Here is a 24,736-nt window from a genome sequence, read left to right as displayed (position 1 = left end):
TGCGGGACCGCGACCCTGAACGGTGCTGCTGTGCGGTGCCGAGGTAGGGTGGCCTGATGAAGGCAGGCTTGCCCATCGACTATGCAACCCCCCCCCCGGCAGTGCCGGGGGTTGCGGCAGCGTAGATGCTGCCGTTGCAATCAGCCCCCTCGCCGTGGACACTGTCTCCGGCGTGGAGGGAACAGTGAGCTCGACCATAGCTGGCACCCCGGATGCAGCTTCATAGCGAGCTCGACCACGGTCCGTACCGGGGAGCGTTCCAGCACCAGACTCGACGGCCTTTGCCTGGCCGGAGTTAACGGTGCGGGCATTGTCGGTGCCGCGGTAGACATCGGTGCCGGGCGTCCCGATGGAGCATAGCGCTCGGCTACGGAGCAGGCGGCTCAGATGCCGCTTCAGGGCGAGCTCGACCATGGCCCGTACTGGGGAGCTTTCCGGCACCGGACTCGACGGCCCTTGCCTGGCCGGAGCGAACGGTGTGGATACTGCCGGTGCCGCGGCAGACACCGGTGCCGGGCGATCCGACTGAACATCGCGCTCGACTGCGGAGCAGGCGGCCCGGACGCAGCTTCCAGGCGAGCTCGACCACGGTCTGTACCGGGGAGCTTTCCAGCACCGGACTCAACGGCACTTGCCTGGCCGGAGTGAAATGTGCGGATATCGTCGGTGCCGCGGCAGACATTGGTGCCGGGCGATCCGACGGAGCATAGCGCTCGGCTGCGGAGCAGGCGGCTCGGTCGCAGCGTCAGGGCGAGCTCGACCACGGTCTGTACCGGGGAGCTTTCCAGCACCGGACTCGACGGCTCTTGCCTGGCCGGAGTGAAAGGTGCGGATATCGTCGGTGCCGCGGCAGACATTGGTGCCGGGCGATCCGACGGAGCATAGCGCTCGGCTGCGGAGCAGGCGGCTCGGTCGCAGCTTCCGGGCGAGCTCGACCACGGTGCATACCGGGGAGCTTTCCAGCACCGGACTCAACGGCTCTTGCCTGGCCGGAGTAACTCTTCATCCTCCAGGAGGGAGGTCCATGCCGAGGGTACGTCGGAGTCAGCGACGGTGGTGCCAGGAGGCCTTGTCGGCACCGGCGGTCCGGTGCCGAGGGAGCGCGCCGTGAAAGCGAACTAGCGGTCGGCGCCGAGAGCGGAGGAGCAGGAGCTGCCTCCCTCAGGAGCTGTTCAAAACGAAAGCCCCGCTCCCCTTTGTTCACGGATTAAGGGCCTCACAAACGCGGCACTTATCTGTGAGGTAAGATCCCTCGAGGCACTTAAGAGAAGATCTCTTGCCGGCAGCGGCTTGTGGCCGGCCGAGCAGTAGAAAAACCCTGTGGACCGGGCACTGGCCCCGGCCCCGGGAGAGGGGAAGGGGATAAACCCCAACCCCTGTAAAATAAATACACTATACTATTCTACAACAAACAGATTTAACTACCACTATAAACAGAACGAGAAAAACCTACGAGTAGCTAGGGAAGTGGAGGTCAGCTAAGCTGTGCTCCACAGTTCCAACTGGCCGTCACGGGCGGGAAGAAGGAACTGAGGAGCGGACGGGCCGGCTGGGGTATATATTTAGCGCCATAGCGGCGCCACTCCAGGGGGCGCCAGCCGGCCCGCCGGTGTTGCTAGGGTAAAAAAGTTCCGAGATGCCGTGCACGCGCGGCGCGCACACCTAACTGGAATGCATTGGAGCAATCACTCGAAGAAGAATACACATTACATTGTGGTGTATGGCTTTTTCTTCTTGGCATTTGTAAAGATGGCAAAGGACAAGATAACATTCTGCTGAGGTTTGTGAGAGAAATAAGCAATTAGTATGTTGCAAAAAAATGGATACAAATGTCAAGTAACCTTGACTAGCAAGTGCAAACTGTTTGGGAATGGAGAGATGTGAAATGTGAGAAATGATGCTAACTAATTTGGGAAATTTGTGTCCATGGTAACAGACAAGTTACATACATGGGTAATAGTGAATTAACATTTTGAAGCAGACTACGCTGCAACTGTCCTCCTGAGTCGGAGTGTTAAAGCATTTAACCTCTTCCCTTCTATGTTTGTGCTGATTAATCTTTAACTAAAAATATTTGGAAATAAATTTGACTGTGTGTGATTATCTGATGTCTTATTGTTAAAAGAATCAAGAAGTAAGAAAGTGTTGCAGCAAAGGTAGGTTTGAGGGGGAAAACTTTAAGGACATGGGGAGCCTTCTTCCAGATTAGTATGGGGAGGGCAAATGTGTAGGGGATCATAGAATCATAGACCTTAAGATCAGAAGAGACCATTATGATCATCTAGTCTGACCTCCCGCAAAATGCAGGCCACAAAAGCTGACCCACCCACTCCTGAAATAATTATCTCCCTTGACTCAGCTGCTGAAGTCCCCAAATCCTGATTTAAAGACTTCAAGTACCAGATAATCCTCCAGCAAGCGACCCCTGCCCCATGCTGCGGAGGAAGGCGAAAAACCTCCAGGGCCACTGCCAATCTACCCTGGAGGAAAATTCCTTCCCGACCCCAAAATATGGCGATCAGCTGAACCCCGAGCATGCGGGCAAGACTCTCCAGCCAGACACTCGGGAAAAAGACTTTCAATATCCCAACATTGACCCTCGGTACTAATTACCAGTGGCGGCACGTTATTGACCTATTGACTAAATCACGTTATCCTATCAAACCATTCCCTCCATAAACTTATCAAGCTTAATCTTAAAGCCAGAGAGGTCCTTCGCCCCCACTGTTTCCCTCGGTAGGCTGTTCCAGAATTTCACTCCCCTGATGGTTAGAAACCTTTGTCTAATTTCAAGCCTAAACTTCCCGACTGCCAATTTATATCCATTTGTTCTCGTGTCCACATTAGTACTGAGCTGAAATAATTCCTCTCTCTCCCTGGTATTTATCCCTCTGATATATTTAAAGAGAGCAATCATATCTCCTCTCAACCTTCTTTTGGTTAAGGAAAACAAACCGAGCTCCTCAAGTCTCTTTTCATACGACAGGCTTTCCATTCCATTTCGGATCATTCTAGTGGCCCTTCTTTGTACCCGTTCCAGTTTGAATTCATCCTTCTTAAACATGGGAGACCAAAACTGCACACAATACTCCAAATGAGGTCTCACCAATGCCTTGTATAACGGGACTAGCACCTCCTTATCTCTACTAGAAATACCTCGCCTAATGCATCCCAAGACCACATTAGCTTTTTTAATGGCCACATCACATTGCCGACTCATAGTCATCCTGCGATCAACCAGGACTCTGAGGTCCTTCTCCTCTTCCGTTACTTCCAACTGGTGCGTCCCCAGCTTATAATTAAAATATATAACTATATTATAACTATAATCCCTAAATGCATAACCTTACACTTCTCACTATTGAATTTCATCCTATTACTAATACTCCAGTTTACAAGGTCATCCAAATCTCCCTGGAGGATATCCCGATCCTTCTCCGAATTGGCAATACCTCCCAACTTCGTGTCATCCGCAAACTTTATCAGCCCACTCCTACTTTTGGTTCCGAGGTCAGTGATAAATAGATTGAATAAGATCGGACCCAAAACCGAACCTTGAGGAACTCCACTGGTAACCTCCCTCCAACCCGACAGATCACCTTTCAATACGACCTGCTGCAGTCTCCCCTTTAACCAGTTCCTTATCCACCTCTGGATTTTCATTTCAATCCCCATCTTTTCCAATTTAACCAGTAATTCTTCATGCGGTACCATATCAAACGCTTTACTGAAATCAAGGTATATTAGATCCACCGCATTTCCCTTGTCTAAAAAATCTGTTACTTTCTCAAAGATGGCATGGAAGAAAGCACACAGATGACTGTGGGAGAAGTTTGGACAAAGAGGCAACAAGGACAAAGCTACAGTCATTGGTGGGACACAGGAGCCGGAGGTAACAACAAATATGATGGTGCAGACAGTGAATGAGGAAGAATTACATGGTGAAAGAAGCTGGTGTCCATAGAACTGGTGGCACTTCCATAATTAAGGTGGTGCGGAGCTTTCTCTACAGAGTCTATTTCTCAGAGTGCTCCATCATGCACACGTACAGGCAGATTGCCTTGATAACGCTGCATCACACCAGGGGAAGAGGTAGAATTTGTGCTGCAAATTTGGGCTCATTTGGTCAAGTGGCTCTGGAGATGCAGCTTCTCTACAGTGAGCTGCTTTTAACATTTTCAATTTCTGTTCCTTTTTTTCCAGCAGAGCTGGGGGGGGAGGGGTTGTTTCCCCACCCATCCCTGGTGCAAGGTTAGCTGAACGGCCCCCTACCTGCCTGCTCCATTTTGGAACTGGGGCTGGGGAATGGAGATGTAACTTGTAGTGTCCCCTGGGTGGGGCTTGTCCCCCATCTTACCTTTCCTCCGCAGAGTCTCCTTCCCGTACTCTAGACAATTCCTTAGCCAGGAAATACATTCCTCTTCCAGGTAGTGTTTCCATCCCTGGTTGTCATCTACTTCAGCATCCCATCTCCTCTTGGTGATCTGAGCCCCAATATCTGCTGCTACCCAAGTCATGGTCTCCTTATCGAAGGTAAGAAAGTCTCGTCCATCATATGAATCCTGGTAAAACCCCTGAATGATGCCATCTTCCCGGATATCACAGCCATATATTGTCTGGATAATGTGAAACCCTGAAACACAGCTGAGGGTCAGCAGCAGCTTGTCTCTGAAAATCTCACCAAGACCCCACTGCAGGTACCCAGTGGTTCTTCTCCTTGCTACTGGACCCTCCCTCCCCTGAGAAATGGAGTTTCCCCTTATGCTGTTGGGTCCTACACCCTCCCAGCTCCTTTCAGGAGGGAATCCAAACTCGCAGGAGGTGCCCTCTCCATATGTGGAGTCTTTGTACACTAAAGACCTCCCACTGCAGAGAGTTCACAACCTCATTGCTGCTTGTTCTTGAATGCTCCCTGCAGGGGGTGCAGGGTGTACTCCAAATATTGCAGGTGTGTATCTCCTCCAGTTCTCTTCTGCTCTTTGAGGATTCCCCCAGTTCTGGTAGTCAGGGTCATTTTAGGAAAGAGAGAGAGAATGCAGAGGGTCTGTATCCCCTCTCTCCTGCTCTGGTTGTGGTTTTTGTAGAGTCCTCAGGGTCACTTGGTCCCCCACCTCCTCCATTCACAGTACCCCCATGTTCCTGTGGGTAGGGGGTACAGGAGGTGTCCCCCACACTAACCTCTGCTCTGGTTTAATGACCTCAAAGAATCCCCAGGGTCACTCTGTTCCCTGCACCATCTTTCCCGTGCCCCCAACTCAATCTAGAAATGGCAAAGAACCAACTTCGGATGCTTGGCCTCTTTTTCACATGGCCACTGTCTCAAGGTGATTCCCTGTAAGGATCAGGCCATTGACAGCCATTTTCCTACAGCCAGGCTAATCTTCAAAACAACGGCCCCCATCTCGCACACAACCAAGAGCAGATTCAGTTAATGCAGCCACCCCTGGGCTGAGAGGAGGCAGGGAGGGAGACTGGGGGGAACAGAGGGATGTGAGGATGGGGACAGGAAGGAGAGTTTAGGGGACAGAGAGGAAGGCTGTGGTGAACAAAGAACACTGTGGGGATCACGAGAAAGACTGAAATGTGTGGTGAACACTGCCCAACCAAATGCACTGTCATCTGTAACTTGTTGGGTGATGGCATAGTTGGAAGAAAAAGTATGTATTGATGCCCAGGTCGCTGCTCTGCAAATGTCCTGGATCAGGCCTGGGCCTTGAACACCACTGAGGAAGCTTGTGCTCCCACAGAATGGGACGTCAGGAAGGCAGGTGGTGGGACACCTGCCTGCTCATAGCACATGTGAATGCACAATGTGATCCAGGATGAAATTCTCTGAGGCGAAATGGGTAGGACTTTCATCCTATCAGCTACTACCACAAAGAGCTGTATGGATTTACGGATCAACCTTCCATATAGTCCTCTCAAGATAGAACATTAGGGCGTGCCTAAAATCCACAGTAAGAGATGTCATTCCTCCCTATTCTTGTGTGGCTTCAGGAAGAAAATGGGCAGGAAAACAGCCTGATTACTATGAAACTGCAAGACTACCTTTGGGAGGAACACAGGGTGGGGGCGATGTTGTACCTTGTCATTAAAGAACACTGTATACTGAAGTTTTTACATAAGAGCTCTTATCTCCGAGACACTCCTGACTGAGGTAATTGCTACAAGAAAGGTGATCTTCCAGGAAGGATACAACCCTACCCACCCTCGTTTACACAGATGGGTTCCCAGATTTGGGGGTAGAGCCTTTCAAAGCCCCTGAGGAAGTGAATGGACATTTCATGTGAAAAAACTCATCGACCACCCAGCAGGGGGTAGAATGCGGAGATTGCGGCTGTGTGTGCCTTAACAGAGGAAATCACTAGACCTGGCTGTTTCCAGACTGTTCTGGAGTATCTGCTTCATCTGAGAGATGACTCAGTGGGTGAGAGGCAGCGGTGCTGGAGCAGGGGGAACGAAGGGCCATGGCCCTGCCACTTTAGCAGCAGGTGAGATCAAGGGGAAGAGGATGGAGCCTGAGGAGAAGAGGTGGAAGTGTGTGTGTGTGTGTGTGTGTGTGTGTGTGTGTCAGAGGAAGAGGTGGAGTCACAGTTTCAGCACCGGTGGCCCCCCCACTCACAGGGAGGTTCTGGCGCCCTGGTGAGAGGCCCTGCTGGGGATACCAAATGGAGAAACGCTTCCACTTGGCCAGGTAAGTAGCTCTGGTAGATGGTTTCCTACTGCCTAGCAAGATCTAGCAGACCTGCTCTGAACAGGCCAGTTCTGCAGGTTTAACCGTGGAGCTGTCAGGTAGATGGAACATTTGGCCGTGATCTTGCGAGATCAGGTCTGGAAGGGGAGGGACCAGCATTGGAGTTGCTACTGACAGGTCTAGAAATAAGCCAAACTAGTGATGATGTGGCCAGGCTGAGGCTATGAGAATAACCTTCACCCTTGACCTTCAACAAGACCTTGTGCACTAAAGGAATGGGGGGGGGGAGGCACAGAACAGGTGATTTCTCCAAGGGAGTAAGAAGGCATCCGGGAGCAAGCCTGGGTTGCAGTCACACAGACAGCAGAACTGCTGACATTTCCTGTTCTGTCTGGTTGTGAACAGGTCTACGAGGGGAGCACCCCACCACTGGAAAATGGTCCTTGCTATGTCGGGGCATAGGGACCATTCGTGGTGAGAATAGCTGATCTGCCAGCTCCTTCTGGGCTCCCAAAAGGTGAGAAGCTTCGAGGTGGATCGAGTGCTTTATGCAGAGCTCCCACAAGCAAATGGCCTCCTGACATGGGGGGGAGAAGAGCGGGCCGCTCTCTGCCTGTTGATGTAAAACATGGCTGCCATGTTGTCTGTAAGAACTCGCACCAACTTGCTTGCGACGTGGGGTAAGAACACCTGATGTGCTAGGCGGACCATCCTGAGCTGACGTTTATCTGTAGCAAGAGTTCCAGCTTGTACCACTGATCTTGTGTCCTGAGGTGCCCGAGATGGGCCCCCAACCGAGCTTGGATGCATTCGAGATTATGGATACTGAGGGTTGGGGCCTGACAAAGGGAATACCCAAGCCTACGAACCAGGGATCCGTCCACTAGTCGAGGGGGCAAGGACTGGGGCAAACACTGTGAGAAATGAGTCCCATTGACGGCAGTTTAGCTGGTACGCTGAGGCCAGCCAAGCCTGAAGGGATCTGAGGTGCAACCTCGCATACTGCACCATGTATATGCATGAGACAATTTGACCCAACAGCCTGAGGGGGCTTTGACCTGTGACAACACTGACTGGAAGTGGGCTTCTGGGAGGAAGGCCCTGGCCTGGGTAGAATTGAGCACCGCTCCAATAAACTCTATCCTCTGAGCTGGGAGGAGTGTTGATTTCTGGTTGTTTATCAGCAGGCTGAGTGCTTGAAATGTTGCTTGTACAAGGTGACGCTGGCTTTTACTGGGGACTTGGACTGGCCCTTGACCAGCCAGTCACTGAGGTACGGATACACCTGCACCCTTCACCTTCTCAGGAAGGCTGCCACTATTACCAGGCATTCCATAAAGACCCATTTGGCTGCTCACAGGCTGAACAAGAGGACGGTAAACTGGGAATGAGCCAGGTTCACAATGATCTCGAGAAACCTTCTGTGGCCTTGGAAAATAAAGTTTTGGAAATAGGCATCTTTCAAATCAAGGGTGGCGTACCAGGAATGATGGAGGCCAGGGAGACAATGCACAACTTCAGCCTTTGAGGTGCTGCAGCAGGTGAGATCAAGGGGAAGAGGATGGAGCCTGAGGAGCTAGAATGGGTCAGAGACCCCCTTTGGCACTCAGGATTAAGGAATTGTGACATTGCACTCCATATGCTTTATGGAAATATGCTTATTAATGTGAATATGATGTAACTGGAATATGCTTTATGCAAAAGGTCTCTTGTATGATGTCATTAGAAAGCTTGTAATCTACTGAGGGTGTTCATCCTATTTGTTTGCATGTATTATTTCTATGTCTGGAGTTGGGGAAATAAGATAAACTTGTATCACTGTTGTAGTCACACCAGGTGAGGGCCATCAATGGGGCATTAGGAACTTGATGGCTCCCACTGATTAGGACAATTGATGGTAAGTGGTTTATTTACTCAAAAGCCTTCCTGTGCCAGTTGTGAGAAAACCCTGCTCACCACCTGAGATGTCTGTTGGATCTAACAAAGACTGTAGCAGGGGAAAGGATTGGGCCAGAACTAGGAAAGAGTCCAGTCTGTGAAGTAAACTTATTGGAACATCTTTGAGGGTGAGATTTTTCTTGTAATCAGTTTCTTACTGTATTAGGCTTAGACTTGCGTGTATTATTTTGCTCTGTGACTTACTTTGTTCTGTCTGTTATTACTTGAAATCACTTAAATCCTACTTTTTATACTTCATAAAATCACTTTTGTTTATTAATAAACCCAGACTTGAGGATGGCTCTGGAGGCCCTCAGGCCATGGAGTTTGGTGTCTGTTTCTCTGAGAAGAGCAAAGTCCTTTCAAATGGAAGGTCTTGAAGAGACTGCTGGACCTTTGTCTGTACACCAGAGGACTAAAGTCAGGAGCCCCTTTCGTGGCCACTGGTGATGCCACAGTCCTGGCCACCACATCCACTGTGCCAAGGGTAGTTTGTGGGAAAGACCCGGCCACTGCCTTCCCTTCCACCAGAGCAACAATCTCCTGCCTGGACTCTTGAGGAAGCGAGTCTTTACATTTCAACATGGAGTGAAAATCATATCTGCCCAGCAGTGCCTGTTGGCTGGAGCTGTAGACCATTGGTAGAATACGTTTTCCTACCAAAATAGTCTTGCTTTTTTGAGTCTTTTGACTTGGGCGTTGCCCCTTACTACCCTGGCCTTTCCCTCTCATTGGCTGCCGAGGCCACCATGGATCCGGGAGGGGGATGGGAACATACATACTCCTACCCTTTGGCAGAGACATAGTATTTCCTATCTGCCTTCTTTGACATCGGGACAGAGAGGAAGGGGTCTGCCCAGGGTTTTAACTGGACCCATGATGGCCTCATTGAGAGGCAGAGCTACCTTCGACAGGGCCACTGCAGCCCAGATGTTGACCAGGCTGTTGGAGGATTTTTTAAATACCTTCACTTCCAGCCCTATGTTTGAGGTCACCTTCTTCCATAACTCCTGGTGAGCCTTGAAGTGTCCTTGGGCAGTGAAACACCCTTTCCTGTCTCTTCTGGATGGAGGAGGAGGCAGCCTGCACCAGCATAGGACCTTCCTCCTCTCCTTCTGCACCAACCAGATCCCGTAGCTCCAGGTTTTGAGAGTCAGTACCTGGTTCAATATCGTAGTCGGGATCAGCTGCTGTTTGGTGTGACAGAGGAATCCTTCTCTCAGACACCACTGAGTAGGAGTGCGTAGACGGTGGGCCAGGCAGCGGAGGAAAACCCCAGGGGTTCCAAAAAGGGCACTGTACCTGCATGGGCCATTGCCCACTAGGACAGGCGCTCGAAGGAACCTCCACCCTGGGATCCACCATTGCATAGGGTTGATTGGTGAGGTACGGTACCAGTCCCTCGGCTGGGTGCAAGATTCAAACTCCAACTTGGATGATGAGTCATCCTGTGGGAATGAGGGGTGTGTGGCGCCTGTCGGCTCCAAGGGGCGGTGCTGTGGATACAGGGATCGGTGCTGAGATGGGGAAGCCTGCTTCGGCATAAGCAGAGAGCAAGGGGTCTGGTACTGAATGGGAGCTCAGGGCAACATGCTCCCTTCTGCTTGCCCGCACTGCTGGCACCAACTGTTAAATTGCCAGCAATGGTGGTAGCGAATATATCAGCAAGTCCCTGGCCACAACAAACACCTCCGGGATGGATGGTACCGCAACCCTGTTGGTGCCTCACTGCCCCTCTGGTGCCAGCGGCTGGTCAGGTACTGAAGAGGACGGAGTTGATGGTATCACCTGTGGAGCAGGGACAGAGGAGTGGCCAGACACAGGTTGCGCTCCCCTGCACTCCCCATGATTGTCCATTCTTAGAGATGGGGAACCTCTCAGACAGCTGCTTCTTATGTTTCTTTCTTGGCACTTGGCATGGGGAACGGTGCCGGGAGTCTCGTAAGGACTCCCTCTGCAGCAGCTCTTCATACCAACACTGAGGTACACGGTGCCAAGTTTGACTGGCTCGTGTCTGAAGAAGGTTTGAGCACCGCTTCCATCAGGAGGGACTTCAGCCTGGCCTCCCTACCCTTTTTCATATGTGAACTGATCTGGTGGCAGAGCTGACAGCGATCCACAACAGGATTCTCACCCAAGCACTCTAGACAGCTAGAGTGCAGGTCGCTCAAAGGCATGGGCTTGCCGCAGGAGGCTCCGGGTTTGAAGCCCAGAGACCAAGACATGCCCAGTTCCAGGAGTGGAGGAAACTCTGCTACGAGAGTCCAAATAACTATTTATTCCAATCAACTAAAGTCAAAGAGAGAGAAAACAACTTTGGGGAAAAGGGATGGAGTAACGAGAGAACCACTGAGACTCTGGAGAGGTGCTGGGCGGCTGGTCACAGAACACGCAGACATCCCAAGCCAGGCACCCGAGAGGAGTGAGGTGGGTCAGGCCTCCCCACCCACCCCTCTTCTCTTCCGTGCTGCACTCCACAGGGATGAGCGAGGTGGGGGCACCGATGGGGTCCCAGAGGAACCAGACCCCGAATTCCCCCATGTGCGTGTTGGGGGCAGACGCAGCTAGCGAGGGGAACACTGTTGGTGGCCAAGATGCAGGACTCAGGACAGTCTCCGGCGAGCTGGCAGCCCCAGGACTGTGAGGAGGGGGTGAATGGGGGGAGGAGGGGGCAGCAGGGACAGAACAGCAGCTCCCCAGCGCAGGCTTAGGGGCCGGGGAGCAGAGCCCCTCTCTCAGCACTGGGGAGGCCGGTGCCCATGTGAGCAGGTCAGGCTGGACAGGCTCAGCAGCAGGGGACCAATGGGTGAGACTAGTCAGGAGAGGGTTAAACTAGCTACAGAGGGGTTGCGCTAGGGGGGCAGACACTTGGCAACGCTCTGCCCTGTCACTTAGTCCTGGGGCAGGGCCGCCAGGAACCCAGGTGTCCAGGGCAGGATGGGAATTAGTTCTCACTGCTGCTGTCTCAGTGCTGGGAGCCAGGAGGGATTGGGGGGCTGTTACAAGAAGGGGCTGGGGACACCCCTGGGTGAGGACCAACGTGACAGGCCAGTATCACTGAAACGGGGAAATCAGGGATTGTCACTCGCCAGTCCCCTGTCAGGAAGGGCAGAGCAATTACATCAGAGAGACCCTCACCTGCCAGGGACAGTTCAGCAGTGCCAGGCACTGAACGCTTACGGATCATCACCGAGCTAAGTGAGACAGCACAACCGGGGGCCTGGCCAGGTGGCTACAGTCCCGCACACTGGGGACCGAGCAAGAATGTAGCAGGGCAGTAACCCCGCTCCTCTGAAAGGGTTAAAAGCCAGCCCTTAGAGAGGGCTGGGGCTGAAAGCTGAGAAGGCTGGGCTGATTGGGGAAACAGCCTCCGCTGAGGCCACGCCCCAATCAGGCCCCAGCTGGCCTTATAAAAGCCTGTGGGCCAGGAGCTCACGCAGTCTCTCTCTGGCTGTTGAGAGAGATGGGCCTTGCTGTGGGGGAGCTAAGCAAGGTACCAGGAGTGGAGCAGGGCTGGGGGAAGCTGAGAGGAGCTGGGAAGCTCCAGCCTGGAAACCCCCGAGGCTACAGGCCTTGTGAGAGGCCAGGCTGGGTACTGGGGTTGCAGAGGTGCAACCCAGGGTAGGCGAAGGCAACCCCAACTTTGCCAATGATGAATGGCTCGTATACTGCAATCTGCCCCAGTGAGGGGGAGCTAGAGGGTGACTGGCAGCAGCCGTAGACTGAGGCGAGGTGGGGATAGAGAGTTGAGGGTTCCCCAGGAGGAGAGACTGAGAGACTGTGGGGTACTGCAGAGGGCAGAACCCTGAGAGAAGGAGCACCGGGGCCAGCGACAGGTGAGACACCAGCCTGCAGAGAGCGCTCCGGAGCTGGAAACAGAGCTAATTCCCAGGACGATCAGCAGGAGGCATACCAGTGGGTCTCGCATCGCCACAAGGAAGAACAGCTCTTTACACATCTATCAACAGTGTGCAGGGGAACCTGCCTGACGCCGGGGGCTCCAACCGGGGGACATGTGCTGGGGTTTGTGCTGCCAGGAGTAAGGAAGCCCGGGAGTCTCTGCACATTAGAGGGGCTGATTCTCTCACTAACTCTCCAGCCCAAATCCATGTCAGACCCTCCTCCTCAGGAGTGAGGAGGAATTTGACCTTCAATAAACTCACTCTGGAAACAACACAAAGCGAACAATGAGGGGAGAGATAGCTCAGTGGTTTGAGCATTAGCCTACCAAACCCAGGGTTGTGAGTTTAATCCTTGAGGAGGTCATTTAGAGATCTGGGGCAAAAATCTGTCATGGGATTTGTTCCCCTTTGAGCAGGGGGTTGGACTAGATGACCTGAGGCCCTTCCAACCCTGAGATTCTATGATTCTAAGGAGGCTCACGGGTGAGCAGCTTCTCCCAAGGGCTGGGTGAATGCAGCACTGCCTGCTCCTGTGACTTTATTGTGCATCTCATGATAGCAGGTGGTTTTATTAAATCCCCAGTTCCTGGACTCATGGGATTAGAGGAGAGTCTCAGCTCTCTTTTCTTACAGCAGTAACTTTTAGTTCTCCTAGGAGCAGGGAAAACCCTAGAAATGTGTCTCCTACAGGCTCAAACCAGAGGGTAAATAAAAATAACCTCCAATATTATTCCCAAAATACTCACAACATTTAAGTCAAATTCAGGATTTTGGGGGTCTGACTCGTGATGTCTGAACACTTGGGGCTGTCGATATTGGGATTCCCCATCACACGGTGTCTGGTAATTAAGACAAGACGTCTCAGAGCCCTGTTCTAGCTATAGGGTCCGACAGTGTCACTGTCGTAGCCGGGAGGAATAAACCACTCCGTGCAGGAATCACTGGGTGCGATTCTCTGGCCTGGGTCACCAGGAGGTCAGATTAGCAGAGTCTGATGAGGACTTCTGGCCTTCTCACCTCTGTCACTCTGCCCAGGAAATAACCACACATGGGGGCAGGGGCAGCTGCAAGTGGGACTTGTAGCAGAAATCTGGGGTGTTTGGGGAGGGAACAGTATGAGAGTCCCACTTTGGAAGGTGTCAGAAAATGTCTTTCGCATGGAACCTCCATCCTGCAGCCCCTCCCCCCGCCCCATGCCCCTCTGTCCCCCACATTCATACTGACTCCATCGAGAAAATGCCCCTCTGGGCTCTGTTCCTCCCCCCAAATCTCCAACACGCATCCCTGTGTCCCTTCACCCTGTTTACATCAACTGCACCCCCCCCCCCCACACACACACCCCATGTCCTTGCATCCCTAGGTCTGGTCATGTCCTTCACTCACCCTCGCTCTGGTTGTAGAGCTGACTCAGGGTGTTCAGACTCACGTTGTACCATTTCTGGTAGCGCTGTGCCCACCAGGTCCTTTCGTCCCAGAACTCCGGGCCCTCGTTCTGCGCCATCCACACTGGGCGAGGCTCCACCTTCTGCATCCCGCTGGTGTAGACGTAGATGACTTGATCGTCCACAAACACAACACGGCTGTACCAGGGCAGCCCCGGGCCGGGCTCCGACACCACCGTGTCGAATACGCGCCTGGAGTGCAGGCCTGGGGGGGGGGAGGGAAGGGAAGAGTCAGACCCAACCACACCCTGCCAGGGAGCCCCTGGCAATACACAAGAGGTGGTGCTGGCCCTCAGGAGCGCTCCTGTGGGAGGGAGACCTGGGAAAGGGCTCACAGAACGGCCTGACCGGGGAGAAAGAGAGGGTGGGGTAGAAGGAGAAAGGGAGGCAGGGCTGGAGGGGGAGTGAGGAGGGGACGGGGTGGGGAGGTACAGAGGGGCTGGAGCATGTGTGAGGAGTAGGGGAGCATATGGGGAGAGTGTACTGGGGGTACAGGGGAGTATGAGGAAGGAAAGAGGGCCCCGGAGGAGGGGCAGAGCGGGAGTGCCCTGTGGGGAAAAGGAAGGGGGTGTTATGGGAGAGTGTGGGGCAGGAGGACCGGGGGACAGGAGATGCAGGAGCTGAAGCTGGGGAAGTCAAGGTGGGCAGAGGGATGTGTCCAAGATACAGGTGGGAGCCAGGACACCGGCTGTGCACACAATTTACTATAATTTATTTAGTACATAAGAACGGCCATACTGGGTCAGGCCAAAGGTCCATCTAGCCCAGTGTCCCGTTTTCCAACAGTGGCCAATGCCAGGTGCCCCTGATGGAATGAACAGAACAGGTAACCATCAAGTGATCCATCCCCTGTCGCCCATTCCCAGCTTCTGGCAAACAGAGGATAGGAACACCATCCTTGCCCATCCTGGCTAATACCCATTGATGGACCTATCCTCCATGAACTTAACTAGTTCTTTTCTGAATTATGTTATAGTCTTGACCTTCACAACATCCTCTGGCAAAGAGTTCCACTGTCTGACTGTGCGTTGTGTGAAGAAATACTTCCTTTTGTTTGTTTTAGACCTGCTGCATATTAATTTCATCTGCTGCTCCCAGGTTCTTGTGTTACATGAAGGGGTACCTAACACTTGGGTATTCACTTTCTCCAGACCAGTCATGATGAAGACTATGATTTTGTTATGGATATTTTTAGTAGAAGTCCTGTACAGGTCACGGGCAACAAAGAAAAGCTCACGGAAGCTGTGACCTATCTGTGACTTTTACTAAAAATATCCATGGCAAAATGGGGAGCTCAGCTGCGTGACCCACATACCACCCGCTGGGGCTAGGCAACTGCAGGCCACTCAGAGCTCCGGGGTCCCTCTGCCGCCCACAGCAACTGGGAGCGGTTGGTCCCCTCACAGCCCATGGAGCCCCCCCACCACTCCCAGCTGCTATAGGTGGCAGGGGGACCCCACAGCTTCGGCCGCCACGGGCTGAAGTCATGGAGTTTGCTGGAAGTCACAGATTTCGTGAATTCTGCGACCTCTGTGAAAAAAACATAGCCTTAGTCTTGATTTTATAGACGTTCATATCTCCCTTAGTCGTCTCTTTTCCAAGCTGAAAACTTCCAATCTTATTACGCTCTCCTCATGTAGCAGCCATTCCACACCCCAATCATTTTTGTTGCCCTTTTCTGTACCTTTTCCAATTCCGATATATCTTTTTTCAGATGGGATGACTACATCTGCACACAGTATTCAAGATGTGGCAATATGATATTTTCTGTCTTATTATCAATCCCTTTCATAATGATTCCCAACATTCAGTTAGCTTGTTTGATGGCCACTGTGCATTGAAAAGCGAGGAGCCCTGTGGTACCTTAAAGATTAATGCATTTATTTGAGCATAAGCTTTCGTGTATGCATCTGACGAAGTGGGTTCCAGCCCATGAAAGCTAATGCCCATATAAATTTGTTAGTCTTTAAACGTTGTTTTTGCTGAAACAAACTAACACGGATACCCCTCTGAAACTGCACACTGAGTGCATGTTTTCAGAGAACTATCTATAATGACTCCAAGATCTCTCGAGAGGTAACAGCTAATTTAGACCCCATCACTTTATATGTATAGTTGGGATTATGTTTTCCATTGTGCATTACTTTGAACATATCCACACTGAATTTCACCTACTATTTTGTTGCCCAGTCACCCAGTTTTGTAAGATCATAGAATCACAGAAGATTAGGGTTGGAAGAGACCTCAGGAGATCATCTAGTCCAGGGGTCCCCAATGTGGTGTCCACGGGCGCCATGAATGCACCCACGTCCTGGCCGGAGGTAGAGCATCCGCCAAAATTCCGCTGAATTTCCGTGGCATTTCGGCGTTGCCGCCGAATTTCTGCAGCCTTTCAGCAGCAACGCCTCTCGATGACATCGCTTGTTGGTGGCAAGCGGCGTCATCAAGAGGCGTCGCTGCTGAAACGCTGCCGAAATTCGGCGGCATTTTGGCGGATGCTCCACCGCCGCCCCGGTCCTTCGTCTGGCGCCTGCCAGACAAAAAGGTTGGGGACCACTGATCTAGTCCAATGCCCTGCTCAAAGACAAATTAGAGGATTGGGCCAAAAGAAATCTGATGAGGTTCAACAAGGACAAGTGCAGAGTCCTGCACTTAGGACGGAAGAATCCCATGCACCGCTACAGACTAGGGACAAAGTGGCTAGGCAGCAGTTTCTGCAAAAAAGGACCTAGGGGTTACAGTGGATGAGAAGCTGGACATGAGTCAACAGTGTGCCCTTGTTGCCAAGAAGGCTAATGACATTTTAGGCTGTATAAATAGGAGCACTGCCAACAAATCGAGGGATTGATCGTTCCCCTCTATTCGGCATTGGTGAGGTCTCATCTGGAGTACTGTGTCCAGTTTTGGGCCCCACACTACAAGAAGGATGTGGATAAATTGGAGAGAGTCCAGCGGAGGGCAACAAAAATGCTTAGGGGGCTGGAGCACATGACTTATGAGGAGAGGCTGAGTGAACTGGGGTTATTTAGTCTGGAGAAGAGAAGAATGAGGGGGGATTTGATAGCTGCTTTCAACTACCTGAAAGGGGGTTCCAAAGAGGATGTATCTAGACTGTTCTCAGTGGTACCAGATGACAGAACAAGGAGTAATGGTCTCAAGTTGCAGTGGGGGAGGTTTAGGTTGAATATTAGGAAAGTCTTTTTCACTAGGAGGGTGGTGAAGCACTGGAATGGGTTATCTAGGGAGGTGGTGGAATCTCCTTCCTTTGAGGTTTTTAAGGTCACGCTTGACAAAGCCCTGGCTGGGATGATTTAGTTGGGGATTGGTCAGAGGAGGCCTGGAACCAGGAGTCTCCCTCACCCCAGGTGATGCCCAAACTACTTGGCTCCTCCCACACTGTTGTGTGAGCTCATGTGCAGGTCCGATCCAGCAAGCGGCCTGAGCACACCCACTGCATTGGGCCCCCAGACGAGTTAGGTGGAGGACACCTGTTGTCCCTCGGTCCACGCATCGCTCTGGGACTCAGGCATCTGGGCACCTGGCGGGGAAGCTGCGGGGCACAAGCCCAGAGGCAGGAACACAGATCCCGAGGTGCCAAGTGAGTTCAGGCATCTACAGGGCTTGGCAGCAGCCCGGGGGTGGGGATGACTTTGTGAACCCCAGGGGGCCTGATTCTGTGATTTAGGCACCTTTGTCCCTTTACAGCTCCAGCCCTTGGACACTGCAGTGATGGGAGCAACAGGGACACTATGGATCAGAGTCTGATCCCGCTCCTGCCTCTCAGTCACCCTCTCTGATCCCCACCCCAGCTCTCCCTTCCTTTCCTCAGCTTCCCACACTCGTCCTCGGTAACTTCAGCTTCCAAGGCAATGGCCCATCCGACCCTCTGCTCCCATCTCCTCACCCTCCCCTCTGCATTCACCCGGCCGCCCTGGGTCAGCTCCCCCAGTCTCCAAAAGGGCCATGCACTGGACTTGAGTTCACCAAGCCCTGCTCTCTGAGCTCTCCGGTGCGGATTCCCCCTCTCCAACCATCAGCTGGTTTTTCTCAGCATCACCCACCAATCACCTCTCCCCATGATTTGTAATGAGTGTGCCTCAGTTTCCCCTATGAGCTGCATGCTTAGAGAGGTAGGGGAAAGGTTGTTTACTCTGCAGAGATCCAGTAAACTAGCCCCATGCCGGTGGGGACTGCCCGGACATTTGGAACCTAGCAACTAGTGAGACCCACCCTTTGCAGGAAGCAGGTTGTGACCAGCTGGGAAACAAAGGGCTGAGGAGGAGGCCAGGTGACAGTGTTTGCCTAGAACAAAGGACTGGGCAGGTGGGGGCCCTTCGGGTTAAGTGTGGGCTTTTGGAAGGAGGAGAAGCATCTGGACTGGGACTAGAGAGAGAGCTCTGGGTTCTGGAATGACCCAGGTCTTTGCTGTAACTTTCCATTCTCTACGTTAACTAAAGATTTTCTACACTGTGTTCCAGACACCCAGCAAACCCTCCTGTTTGTACAGCACTGGCTGAGAGTCACCCCCGAGTCCGGAAGTCGGGAGCACATTGTCCCCTTTGGGGGTGCAGGTCTCCCCAGGTGTCTGATTTCGGTGGAGCCACTGAGGGGAGCTCATGGCAGGAAGTGGGGGTGCTGAAGGCTCTGAAATTTTGTCCCAGGAGGAGGTGAAGCCAAGCACCTTACTCCAGTGAGAGTGTGTGACCCTAAGGGGGTTAGAGCTGTGTGACTGCACCTGTCGCACAATGAAATGTGACCTTCCCCCTCCTCTCCCCCCCGCCTTCCCTTCCCTTCCTTCAATTCCCACTTCCCTCTCCTTCACAGATGCCAACATTTCTCATCTGCTCTTCTCCTAAACCTTCCACTCACCCCACCCCATCTCCTGATCTCCTTCACACCCACTCTCCTCCTTCCCTCCCTCTTTATCCTCTCACTCTCCTCCGGCTCTTTCCCCTCACAACACAAACACACTTCAGCATCTTCCATCAGAAAGACCTTTGACTCCATTTGCCTCCCCAGCTACCGCCCCTTCTCCCCTTCATTTCTCAGTTCATTGAAAGTGCCTCTGCAATTGCTGCCTGGAGTTCCTGTTCTCCGGTTCCATCCTAGACCCTACCCCACCGACTGCCATGCCTTGCGCTCCACAGAAATTGCTCCTGCCAAAATCTGTAATGACTTTTCCTAGCTAGCACTCAGACTCAGCGCTCCACCGTCCTTGGTTTGCCAGCCGCCTCTGGCACCATTCACCACTCTTCTTAAACTCGTGTCCTCCTTGGCTTAACTCTGCCCCTCTGACCTCTCTAATCACTCCTTCACCATGTCCATCAGAGGATCTTCCTCATCCCCCCTCCAGCCCTCTGTGGGGTTCTGTCCCCACCAGGACTCCGTCCTTGGTCCCCTTCTCTTCTCCCCTACACCTTATCTCTGGGCAAAGTCATCTGCAAACACAAATTCAACTACCATCTCCATGCTGATGACTCACAGATCTACCTATCTACTCCAGACTTGTCTCTTCCTGCCCAAACTACAATCTTGGCCTGTCTCTCTGATGGCTCCTTGTGGATGTCTCATCATCAGCTCAAGCTGCATGTGGTTAAAACAGAGTTCCCAATCTTCCCCCCAAGATCTCCCTGCTACCTCCTTTGTCAGTCACTGTGGATAACGCCACCATCCTGCCTGTCACTTAGGACCGTAACCTGGGCGTCATCTTTGACTCGGATCTCTCTCTAGGTCCTCACATCCAGGTTATGTCTAAATCTTGCTGACTCTTTCTGCAGAACCTCTCTAAGATGCGGCCTTTCCTGTCCACTCCCACAGCTAAAACGCTGCTCCAGGCTCTCGGCATCTCGTGTCTCGACTGCTGCAACATCCTTTTCTCTGGCCTTGACAAACGCAGGCTCATCCCGCTTAGATCCATTCAGAAGATGCTGAAAAGATCATTTCCTAGCCCGTTGATTAGACCATGTCACCTCCCTTTGCCTCCCTCCACTAGCTCCTCCTTCTCCACTGTATCAAATATAAACTGCCTGATTTCAGCTGTGAGGCCCTTCACAGCCTAACCCCATCTGACCCGTCATCTCTCATTTGCTACCAAAACGTCGACTCCCACCTCCGATCTGCACATGATTCCAGCCTCCATTACCCACTTTTTACATTTGCAAAAAAGCCCCTTTTTGTCCCATGCTGCCCCTCACGCCTGGGAGGAGCTCCTGGTAAATGGCTGCAAACCAACCTCATCCTCCAAAACCCTCCTCAATGGCCTTCTTTGCCAGGGTGCCTAAAAACTTAGATAACCATTAGGGCTTTTTAAAGACTAACAGTCTTTAAAGGTCCTTAAGGTGCCACAGGACTCTTTGTTGCTTTTTACAAATCCAGACTAACACGGCTACCCCTCTGATATTAGGGCACTGGTGCTCTGAGACCACAGCCTGTCACACTAGCCAGTGCTGGCTCCTTATAATGCCCCATCCGTCTATATCCATCCATCGTCTCCTGTCTTATACTCCGATGGGACCGTATTTTCTTTTGTACCTGTACAGCACCTGGCACACGGGGGTCCAGGAGCAGGACTGAGGCGCCTGGGTGCTGCCATAAAACACTAATAAATAACGATGACGATGATAGCAGGGCAGGTAGGTTTACTTTTTTAAATTGGCTTGCTCTTCCCACGAGACATCCCCGTCTTGTTGGCCCTGTTTTACATGAAAGACTCTATGGCCAGCTGGAGAACTTGAGAGGTGGACGTGTAACCCGAGAAAATGAGAGGGGAAGGAATTACTATTTCATGTCATAGTAGCACATTCTAGCTTAATCATGCTGGGGCTCCACTGTACTGGGTGTTGTACAGACAGAGCAAGTGACAGTCCCTGCCCCGAACCAATTACACTTATTGTAATTGCCAATTTTGGTTGAACGTATTCCTGGATGTTTCATCACATGACATAATCTTTAATTCCTGGAGACTCCAGGACAATCCTGGAAGGTTGGCAACCCTATGCTGATGCCACCTCTACCCAGTTTTTGTTCCGCTTTTAACTATTTAAGTGTTCTTGTTTGTTTCTTTTTACCAAAATAGTTAAATAAACCCCCTAGTGCAAGTGCAGTTCTATTGGTAAAGCCGTGCTTTACACCAATGTAGTTTATTGCTGTAATTGTAGGGGAACAATCTGTATGAGTATAACCAGGGCTTAAATTCAGCAGGAGCTGTCCAAAGTGGAGCACAGGTAAATATTTTCAGACCTTGACTCCAGCCTGATGCTGTTGAATGGGGGGACAGAGAAGGAACTTTGGGGCATTCCAGGAAATACTCGATGGCAATTTAAGCCTTGAGTATAACTGTGTCCACACTAAGGCTATATCTGAACTGCACTTTCATCGGTAAAATGTTTGCTACACGGGGGTGTGAAAAAAACACCCTGACCAACAAAAGTGTTACCAGTGAAAAGTGCCGGTGCAGACAGCACTTTGTCGACACAACTATCACCCCTCGTTGAGGGTGGTTTTATTTTGTCAGCGAGAGTCTCTCTCCTGCCGACAAAGAGCGGCTACACTGAGTGCCTTGTAGCTGTCAGGTGAGCAGTGGAGACATAGCCCCAGTGGTGATTTAGGCTAAGTCTACACTAGACAGTTCAAAATGCTGCCGCAGGAGCGCTCCCACGGCCGTGCTTTGACCTGACAGTGTGGTCACCCGCGAGCACGGGGGAGAGAGCTCTTCCAGCACTCCTGGTAAACCAGGGAGACGAGGGGAATAGCTCCGAGCGCTGGGAGCCTGGTTACACTGGCGCTTTACAGCACTGAAATTTGCTGTGCTCTGGGGGGTGATTTTTCACCCCCCTGAGCCAGCAAGTTACTGCGCTGTAAATTGCCAGTGTAGACAAGCCCTTAGCTAGGATGGTTTCAAACTGTACAAAAGTGGTACAAACACTTCATATAGACCAGCCCTAAAAAGTTTATTCCACCTGTTTAAACTTCATTGTTAACACTTTGGCCTTCTCTACTCACAAATTCACACCAGTTTAAATTAAGATGTGAGTTAAACTGGTTTAGTTAAACCAGTGCAAGAGGCTCTATGGACACTTCTTTTCCAGTTTAAGAATGGCTTTTTTCTGTTTACCTTAAGTCGGTTAGGCCTGGTCCACATGGAGAGTTGCACCAGTGTAACTAAACACAAGTGATTCAACTAAACTGTACAAAGCCCCACGTGGACATTTGTATTCCGATGTAAGAGACGCTTTTTTCAGTTCAGGTTAAGATGCTGGGAACCAGTTTAAGCTAAACTGAAAAAAGGCCGTGGTTATGCCAAAATAAGAGGGTCCACAAGGGGGTTTGCACTCATTTAACTAAACCGGTTTAATTAAACCAGAGCAAATTTGTGTGTAGCAAAGGCCTATTTAAATCAAGCACCTGCCGAGCAGAAGAAAGAAAAGCTGTCCTTGGTAAAGACTCAACACCCCGGGCCCTTCATTTGAGGACTGAGAATTCCCACTGCAAGTGTCCGATATTCCAAGGAGACCTCCAGCAAAACAGGGCAAACAAGGAGGGGAAAAAACCCTTTCGGGCCTTTGCTATCCTTTGGGAAGCAACAGAAATGGACACCCTATTTCCCCCTTCTCAGGTCACCTGTTTCAGAGTAGCAGCCGTGTTAGTCTGTATCCGCAAAAAGAACAGGAGTACTTGTGGCACCTTAAAGACTAACACATTTATTTTAGCATGAGCTTTCGTGAGCTATAGCTCACTTCTTCGGAACGTACTGAGCACAGAGGATTTTTCTTTCAACAAAGGCCCAGCCAGGCACCGACGGGAGCTGGTGCTGGATGTAACGCATTAAAAAAGCTAAACCAGACAGTGAAAATGTGAACTTGGCCCAGACCCTCTGTGATCATCGTCAACATCCTTCTCTGCCCACGCACACACATAGTCCTGCAGGTCCCAGGCCAAAGCTCTGCACCACTAGAGTTACACCGGGACTGGGAGTGACCCCCTGAGATGGGGGCCTTCTGTCTCGCTGCTGCAGGGATAACCCGACACCCCCCCACACACACACTTCTCTGCTTTCATTCCTGGCCCCTGACTAAACTCCGCAGGCCCAGGCTGCACTGGTCCTAACGCTGTTTACCTCAAACCAAGCCTGTTACTGAGGTGATGCAAGGGCAACAATGTGCCTGAGACCACTTCACACAACCCCCCCAGGCCAACCCGCAGCTTCATGCAGCTGGATAAGGGCTGCTGAGCTCCCTGGGGCCTGAGCTGCTGCCGCACCGTGAACTCTGGGCCAAGACTGGGGCCATGGAAGATTCAAGCCCATGCTAGGAAATGCAGGATGTGCCTGTGCCTGCCCCTCCCCACCTTACTGGCACCTGAAGCTCTTTATCCGGCAGTTACACGAGATCCCAACAGCACAAACAGCAGTTGTTACACCCCCTGCAACGGGAGCTCGCCCCCAAACCGAGACCTGATTAATGCAAAGATCCTTGGACTCCCCTTGCCCTGGATGCACGATCAGAGACCGGACACAACCCCTCCCTAAACCGACACCTCGAATTAGACTTCTTACAGACACGTCCCATCACTGACCGTGGGGTCACTGGACTGGTGCTGACAGAGCCCAGGTTCCAGGCATAAAGAACCTTCTGGGAGCCATTAAAGGTCAGAGATCCAAGAACCCTTTTCCCTTCAGTTAACCCTGGTCTATCTGGGGGGTGATTTACTCCCTCTCACTAACCCCGCCCTGCCCTGAGGCGCTGGGAATGAAACAGCCTGGGCAGCGCCTGGAACCGGGGATTTCCCCGCTGCCTGGGAGCCTCACGGGGCTGCGAGGGGCTTGTCAGCATGTGCAGCACCCACAGGTGCTGGTCCCAACGATGCCGCACCCCCTGGCTGGGGGCGGTTGGCATTAGATGATGGGGTCACAGTTCGGGTCAGCGGCTCTCAGCCCCCCCCCCCACTACACACATTGTCCCAGCAGCGCCTGGCACAAGGGGGCCGGGACCCCCCCAGTCACTATAGCAACGTCGCTGTTCCCTGTCAGTGACGCTCAGTGCTGGGGGGGGCGGTGTGTGCAGAGGTGCCGGGATAACCAGAGCCCAGAGCAGCCCCCGCCCCGGCACCCAGCTCCCCGCCCCCCCGGCCCGGGGTCTCCCCCCGATACTCACGGGAGTGGCCCCCCCGCAGGGCTACAGCCCCCAGCAGCAGCGCCAGGCCCAGCGCCGCCCCGCAGCGCGGCAGGACTCGGCCCATGGACCCGCTCCCGGCCCGGCCCGGCCCCAGGAACCTCGCTGCGCTGCCGGCGCCCGAGACCCCGCTACCGGCCGCGGAACCTCTGCGCTGCGGGGATTGGCTGAGCGGGGAACAGCCCACCAATAGCGACGCACGGACCCGCCTGCGTCACCGGTCGCTGGGCAGAACCGGCCGGGCGGGTTGGCGAAGGGGAAGCGGAATTGGGGCGGGGAACTTGTCCCCGGGGCTGTAATGACCAGAGCGGCAGTTCAGGCCCAGCCCCGCGCTGCGCTGCGCGAGGCTGGGCCCTGGCTGCAGGTTTCTCTGTGAGAGGGGCAGGGGCGGCTCCACGCCTCAGCATGCCAACCGCGTCCTTGGGGTGGCAAAAGCCCTAGAGCCGCCCCTGGAGAGGGGTTCTGAGGCCAGCTCTAATTCTCAAATATGGATCCAGTGTAGCCAACTCTGGCTATCGTATAGCAAATCTCACAATACTTGGCCTTTTCCTAAGAGCCCCAGCTCCTGGAGTCATGGGATGATGTGAGACT

The 24,736-nt window shown here is 52.6% G+C and overlaps 1 protein-coding gene across 1 annotated transcript in view; it reads right to left on the bottom strand.

Annotated features, from left to right (window-relative positions):
• LOC120408016 (class I histocompatibility antigen, F10 alpha chain-like) overlaps positions 1–24,285 on the bottom strand; it is a 48,371-nt gene extending 24,086 nt beyond the window's left edge. The window contains exons 1-3 of the mRNA XM_039544480.1: positions 24,128–24,285; positions 13,918–14,181; positions 4,358–4,633 (exon numbers count right to left, since the gene is read on the bottom strand). Of these exons, the coding sequence (XP_039400414.1) occupies positions 4,358–4,633; positions 13,918–14,181; positions 24,128–24,212 (625 nt within the window). The 5' untranslated portion in view covers positions 24,213–24,285. The remainder of the gene's footprint in view (positions 1–4,357; positions 4,634–13,917; positions 14,182–24,127) is intronic.
• Between the last annotated feature and the right edge of the window lie 451 nt (positions 24,286–24,736).

The sequence above is a fragment of the Mauremys reevesii genome, linkage group 6 (assembly GCF_016161935.1).
Source record: "Mauremys reevesii isolate NIE-2019 linkage group 6, ASM1616193v1, whole genome shotgun sequence".
In the NCBI taxonomy this organism is placed as follows: domain Eukaryota; kingdom Metazoa; phylum Chordata; order Testudines; family Geoemydidae; genus Mauremys; species Mauremys reevesii.
Note: the sequence above shows the minus strand (reverse complement) of the source record. Positions and strands in the feature narration are given on the sequence as shown.